This window comes from Ruditapes philippinarum, unplaced genomic scaffold (genome assembly GCF_026571515.1).
Source record: "Ruditapes philippinarum isolate M1 unplaced genomic scaffold, ASM2657151v2 ctg3787_1_1_1_1, whole genome shotgun sequence".
NCBI lineage: Eukaryota > Metazoa > Mollusca > Bivalvia > Venerida > Veneridae > Ruditapes > Ruditapes philippinarum.
In genome coordinates, this window is record NW_026861830.1 from 1 (window position 1) to 7479 (window position 7479).

Genomic DNA, 7479 nt, shown 5'->3' on the forward strand with positions numbered 1-7479 from the left:
AGTTATTTAGACATGATAATAAAACATAAAATTTAAATATATATTTATATGTATATGTGTATATGTGAATTTTGCATTGTTTTAATTTGTTAAAGGGAGGTAATGTTATCGGAAAACAGTATTAAAAATAGATATTATGTTTAAGTTATAAGACCATAAAGTTAACCACAAAGAGCAGCCAGTCGTTTCAATGTGTTTACATAAAGTACATTAATAAACCACAGGCATTTATAAATTTAAATGTAGTATTTTAAGTGCATAGATTTAAACGTTAGTCAATTTTCGTTTTATAAAATTTTAATGTTTTCAAGGGATCCCTCTAGAGGTTAATTTTTTTTTTTTTTTAGGTGGTGTGGGTCCGAGTCCCGCCGGGGATAAAAAAATATTTTTTTCTCGTGTCAAATCATTCTTCATTCAGAAAATAAGAAGAAAAAAAAATTTTTTTTAAAGGTGCCATTATGTGCGGTGTCTATTAATTTTTTTTATTTTTCCGGGTCGCGGGTTCGAATCATGCCGGGGGATAAAAATTTTTTTTTTAAAAAGTAGGTTATAAAAAAAGGGGGTATAACTGGAAATTATTTTTTTATTTTTTTAGGGTGGGGGAGAGGATCAATAAACTATATTACTTGTAGTCAGGAAACATAATGACTTATTATGTGGCATTATTTATCATTTTAGATATTGATTTGTTGTTGAATTAAATTATGTATTTTAAAGTGTTTTTTCCAAACTGTGATATGTAAGGAGCAAATGGTTAAGTGACTGGCACTATTACAACTATGACTAGACTGCAGCCTTTATGATGGCAAACATAAGACTTCTTGCACCCCTCACTACAATATTATAGGCACAGTTATATAGATAAAAGCACAGGTCTTCTGTAACCTAAAGATGAATGTATATTTATCCTCTATGCTCTTGAAACAATGACTCTTGATGCAAACTAACAAATGCCAGGTGTAATTTTTTCTATGGCAGAGTTACAATGACTTTAACCCCTCTGCCATGGAATCCTTATATATTTAAGAGTATTGGTAGGGGCCTGGCAACACATACATGTAATTAAATTATATAAATTTAAAGTCATTCTTTCTTTTGTATTTCTAGAACAAGTGAAGGATTACAGTTTATAAAGAGTGAGATATCTCGATTAAGAGACAAGATATCTGATGGGTGTAAGAGTGGGAATGTTTCCTCGGCCTTGTCTTCATACTATGAGAAAATAGGAAATCTCAGTCTTGCTATAATGCATTTAGAATCTACTAGAGACAAAAACCCACAAGGTATTACACTTTTCTTCCTTAATGATACAATCTGTACTTGTGATGTTGCTATAGATTATGTGTGTATGTGCAATAGTTATATTTAGTGCTCATTCACTCTTTATTTGATCATAATACAATGTATATGTCTCACTTTAATTCTACCTAAAGAAACTTGAAAAATTTTCAAGAATAACTCTGTATTCATTTTATGGTGTGTCACACAGTGTACTTTTGCAATATGTAAAAGTCAATGTAACATTTAATTAGCATATCTTACATAATCTCATTGAACATATATGAAATAACTGTTTCCAATTGACATAGTCTCAATGTGTATGTATGACAACTGTTTTAAACTGAAATGAAATCCATGTGCATATATGATTAAACTGTTTAAAACTGACAAGGTCTCAAAGTGCATATATGATATAATTGTTCTTTTTTTTAAAGGGTATGTAAATAAAAAAGTAAATTTAAGACTTTGAATAAAATGTTCTACAGCAGAGACAACTAATATAGCACAAGACCTTTGAAGCATTGATATATTTATGCAAGGTTTTATTTATTTTTATATTGAAGACAAAGAGATAGAGTGGCGTTTAAAGCGTATAAAGAGAGCGAAACATTACAGACAACAGCAAGAAGAAGCTCTGTGTAGATTTGACTACAGTTCCTCTTCAGCACTATCATTACCAGCAACTAAACAGGTTATTATTTCTTCTTCAACTATTAAATAAAATTAATTAACCTTTTGATTGCAATTTATTCTAGCATAAAAATATTTTACAAAGCACTTCAGAGGAATGGAAATTTATGAATAGAAATATTCTTGATTTGTTAGCTGGTTTTGTTTATTTTATATGTCTCATATTTAAATCTTAACTTTTCATTACTGATAGAGAAGAAGATATAAACAATGCAGCGGCTTTTCATTTTCCCAAAAAGTGTGTGTGTTTTTCTTTTTTCATTTTTGATAAAAGATTGTGTTTCATTTTTATTTTCTAATGCTTTTGCAGTGCAAGTAAATGGATCAAGGGAAATTTGATATTAACTGTGTACACATTCTTTATATATTTTTATAATATTTTTTTCAGGTGGAAAGGTTGTCTGCAGATAATTTGTCATATAAGGATTTTTTCTACAAATATGCTTTAACAAGTACCCCAGTTGTGATAACAGGTCTAGTGAATGAGATGACAACTGTACCCTGGACACTAGAACATATAGCAGATATTGCTGGTATATTTATAACTTTTTCTTTTAATCCAGTAAACAGTGAGCATAGAAAGAAATAAAGGTCATAAATTTAGTTTTTAACCAGCTGGAACAGAAAGTGACTTGGTATCTTATTCCAGAGGTTTGTAAGATAACTAATGTCATTATTTGCTACTACTTTTTCAAAAATGAATTAGAAGGAGAAGTTAGCAATTGCTGCTTTAAAACATAGTTGGTGTGGGAATAGGAATTATAAGCACATTCGATGGATAACTGCCGACTAGTGAATTTCTAAAATACTGTTAAAACTATAACAAAAACCCAACAAAAAAGTGCTTTATTTTCAGCATTTTTGTGTCGCCTTGAAAAAGGCGACATATAGGGGTTACTTTTGTCGGCGGCGTCGTTGTCATCGATGGCGTCGCTGTCGTTGTCGCGCGTCCCCTAAAGCTTGTCCGGAGCATAAGTCAGTCATTATAAGTCGGATTTACTTCAAACTTGGTATGCATGCTTCTCATAATGACTCGAAGTGCAATGCACAAGAACCGGTACTCTGTACTTCTTATTTTTTGAGTTATTGCCCTTTGTTTATTTTCATACTTTATTTTTGTCCGGGCCATTTCTCCTTAAGTATAAAATCTATGGACTTGAAACTTCATAGGATGATAGATCTCATTAAGAAGAAGTGCAGTGCACAAGAACTGGTACTCTGCATTTCTTATTTTTTGAGTTATTGCCCTTTGTTAATTTTCATACATTATTTTTGTCCAGGCCATTTCTCCTAAAGTATAAAAGCTATGGACTTGAAACTTCATAGGATGATAGATCTCATTCCGAAGAATGGCAGTGCACAAGAACTGGTACTCTGCATTTCTTATTTTTTGAGTTATTGCACTTTGTTAATTTTCATACTTTATTTTTGTCCAGGCCTTTTCTCCTAAAGTATAAAAGCTATCGACATGAAACTTCATAGGATGATAGATCTCATTAAGAAGAAGTGCAGTGCCCAAGAACTGGTACTCTGCATTTCTTATTTTTTGAGATATTACCCTTTGTTAATTTTCATACTTTATTTTTGTCCAGGTCCAGGCCATTTCTCATAAATTATAAAAGCTTTAGACTTGAAACTTAATAGGATGATAGATCTTATTGATATGAAGTGCAGTGCACAGAAACTGCTGATCTGCATTTCTTATTTTTTGAGTTATTGCCCTTTGTTAATTTTTATACTTTATTTTTGTCCAGGCCATTTCTCATAAATTATAAAAGCTTTAGACTTGAAACTTAATAGGATGATAGATTTTATTGATAAGAAGTGCAGTGCACAGACACTGCTGATCTGCATTTCTTATCTTTTGAGTTATTGCCCTTTGTTGATTTTCAAATTTCATTTTTGTCTTTGCCATTTCTCTTAAACTATATTGTTCACAAGGCGACACATCCGACTCGCGGAGTTCTAGTTATAATTCTATTCTTTGTAACCTAGGTGACTGTTCAGTTACACTAAAGAAATTTGTGAAGGACTCTGTGCAATGGGCTCGTCTAGAAGATGCAACAACAATGAAAGTAAAGGAATTTATATCTAGTCTCCAAGACAACCATAAACATGATAATCTTTACTTGTTTGATTGGAATATACCTTTACATTGTCAACAGTTAGCAGCAGAATTAAAAATACCAAAATATTTTACAGGTAAGTGCAGCCTGTGCAGGTAAAAATTTCATTTAATTGTGGACTTCCCAAGACTTAGCTTTCTGATAATATTTTATTTTAAAGCTATATGTAGATAGATCACATGTCATGAACCAACTTCTTTCCGTTCCCACATCAAGTGTGAAATGAAAAATGCCCAGTCTTCATTCATGCTGCTTGTATATAGGAAGATATGTAATGTGACCTTTGTTTGTATTTATAGGTGATTTTCTGCAGCGTACTACTCAGGGCTCTCTGTACAAAGACAGTTGGCCTAGTCTATTTATAGCACCACAGGGATTAGTCAGTGAACTTCATATGGATGCATTTGGTTCTAACTTTTGGATGGCTCTGTTTAAAGGCAGTAAAAGGTAAAAATCTGAAAAGAACTTCTCTGATTTTTTTTGTTTTAAATACTTTCAAATTGTTTTCCTAAAACTGGACTTCAGCCTGAAGTGTATAAAAGTCTGTAATAAAAATTATGGATATCTAATGTTGAATGACTATATGATAATAAAAACCTGTTTTGTTTTACAAATTTCTACTAAAATTGTCTCAAGTATAGTTCTGATGAAATATGAATTTTTTTAATTCTTCATAAATCAATTACTGGAAAACTATGCAATAGATAATATATAAATATACTTGGCATAAATTTGATTCTAACTGAAACAATTTTTTAAGCGATTTTGTTTGGTAAAAATGTGTGAAAAGCGTTACAGCCCTTTTCAATTTGATTTTAATTTCGAGTCTATTTTAGCAATAAAATCGAATTTCCTTCAGTGAATAATCTGATATATAAGTTACTGGTCCAGACCAACTTCCAGTTGAAAGATTATTTTTCGGTCCCTTCATGTAAAAAAAAAAATGCAGTAAAATATGAAAGTTTTTAAACACATTATTTTGCAGATGGGTATTTTTTGACAAGGAGGATGTGGCTTTGTTGTATCCAGTGTTTGGTAATCCTTGGTCAACAGATCCAGTATTTGAGGTTGACCTGCAGAAACCTGATCTCAAACACCACCCACTTCTGTCCTTAACTCAACCTATAGAATGTATACTTCAGCCAGGTTGGTTAAAATCTGTTCATCTAGTTTTTTCCATAACAACTTTTTTTTCCATGAGATACTTTTAGATTTGTTAATTTTTTTTCATTGGCCAATATAAGTGAAGATTGACTGGCAGATGACTCAGGTATAGTGAATACTTTGAAAAAAGGCACAACAGAAGATGACTTGGTGTCATATTATTTTCTTTTAATTGCAAAAGTTGGGAAAATATACTTGTATAAATACACACTTTAGGCAGTCATCAAAATGTTTTTTATTTCCCTGGACATGTATAGACAATTTTTTTTATTCGCTTAAAATGTTTTTGTTTTTCGCTTAAAATGTTTTTGTTTTCATATTCTAACAACATGCCAAGTTTAAAGGAATTCTATTGAACAGTTTTAATTTTGCCTTTATGTCTATATGAAAACTCCCGAAAACGTCTTTAATAGCAACTTATTGCACCTTAAGGGCTACTTAATGCTCTAAAAGCATTATTTAAACATTATAAAACTTGCTCTTTTTAAAGAAGGAAAACTTTATTCATTTCTGAGGCATAATGTGCCTTTAACAATTTGTTAATTATTTCAGGGGAGCTGTTATTTGTACCAGCTGGCTGTCCACATAGAGTGGAGAATCTTGAAACGTCTCTTGCAATCTCAGGAAATTATGTTGACCTTTCAAACTTTGACCTTGTTAAAGAGGAATTAAAGGTTACATCATTAATTGATGAAAGGTCATCTGAACTTCTCAAGCAGTTTAGTGATCCAGATTTTAAATCAAACATGTGTAGTGACATTGATCATTTATGTTGGGAAAAGTTTAAGAGTTGGACGGCAGAAGATTATGAAAAATTTGATATTACACCAGAAATTGTTCAAACAGAAAGAGACAGGTTGTTGAATAAATGATTTTATATACATTTGTGGTTTTGCCTTACTTCTATTACCTTATTTTGGTAATGTTTAAATTCAAACTGTGATATTTTAACTTAACTGGAGTGGTTTTTGAGACCTGCCAAGCGCTCAACATTATTTCAGCCATAAACAGCATGGGTACATGAATTCTGGCATTTGCCAGAAGTTCAGGTTTTATTCTACATCTGAAATATCTCTTTTTCTGGATGAAACTAAATGTTATAATACTAAATTCAGGCTTTTCAGGTTTCCAACTTGCACCCATGTTGCTTGGGCATAGCCACTAACCTTCCATTAGTTAAATCTTTATCTTCAAACTTTATTCTCTTAAGCAGGATTTAAATCCAAAGCTTATGAAGGGAAGTGATTCTTGAACATTTTACTTTTCTCAGTCAGAGTTTCTGATTAGCTTCGACCTTTTCCAAATGATGCAAATTTTTTGAATCTTGTACATGTATATATTTTTTCAATTCAGCCAATGAATTTTACAGTTAATTGCTCTTTATACCATTGACAGAACCTAATGGTAATGACTGAATCTGCTTACTGTATTAATCAATGAAGGGTACATAACACATGTACCTGGGTTACCAAAGATACTTTCTACATGCATTAACAAAACTTGTGTAAACAAATTTAAAAAACAAGTCAAACAATTAGATAAATAGATTTTATTTTGAGAAATATAAAGCATGATTGTCAGCTGTTTTAATCAACAAATGAAGAATGAGCGTACTAACATGAAAAAGATTTGACACATCATTAATTCTACTATTTCACAATATACAGCAGATATACTTTATGAAATATATACAGTCAAACCTATGTAAATAGAGCAAAGAATGGACCAAATATGGCCTTTATAGACCAGTGGTCTTAATTTTAAGGCTACTCTGTTCTATCTTACCTATGAAGGATTGACGAAAAATGGCCTTTATTTACAGGGAAACATTTATTCAGAGGTGGTCTTTAACATATGTTTGACTGTAAATATTCTAGTATCAATCTTGCAGGAAAACATGTATGTACAATGAAAATGTGTATACAGTTCCGCTCAAGCTCTTATCTTTTATTATTTCTTTGCAGTCAGCAATGGATACAAATTTAATTTTTGTTATTTTCTTGTCAAGACTTACATAAGTTATCTCATTTTGAAACCAAAATAAACACCAAATTTCAGTCATAGTAATTAAAACTAATAACTGCCAATAACTTAATCTATTACTGTGACGGTGGAAGCCATAAAAATCAACAATATAAAAAAAGCATTCTAAGTAAAAAATATCAATTTTTATACAATACAATATTTCTTTATTTAGTCAAGATTACATATTATGTAA

At 31.1% G+C, this 7479-nt stretch overlaps 1 protein-coding gene across 1 annotated transcript; it reads left to right on the top strand.

Annotated features, from left to right (window-relative positions):
• Window positions 1-1107: 1107 nt before the first annotated feature.
• LOC132716966 (bifunctional arginine demethylase and lysyl-hydroxylase JMJD6-like) lies at window positions 1108-6142 on the top strand (the record flags this gene model as incomplete). Its single annotated transcript, XM_060700309.1, has 7 exons — window positions 1108-1283; window positions 1845-1972; window positions 2360-2504; window positions 3967-4173; window positions 4397-4544; window positions 5083-5243; window positions 5814-6142. Coding segments are annotated over 7 exons (1285 nt in total), but the record flags the coding sequence as incomplete, so codon positions are not given.
• Between the last annotated feature and the right edge of the window lie 1337 nt (window positions 6143-7479).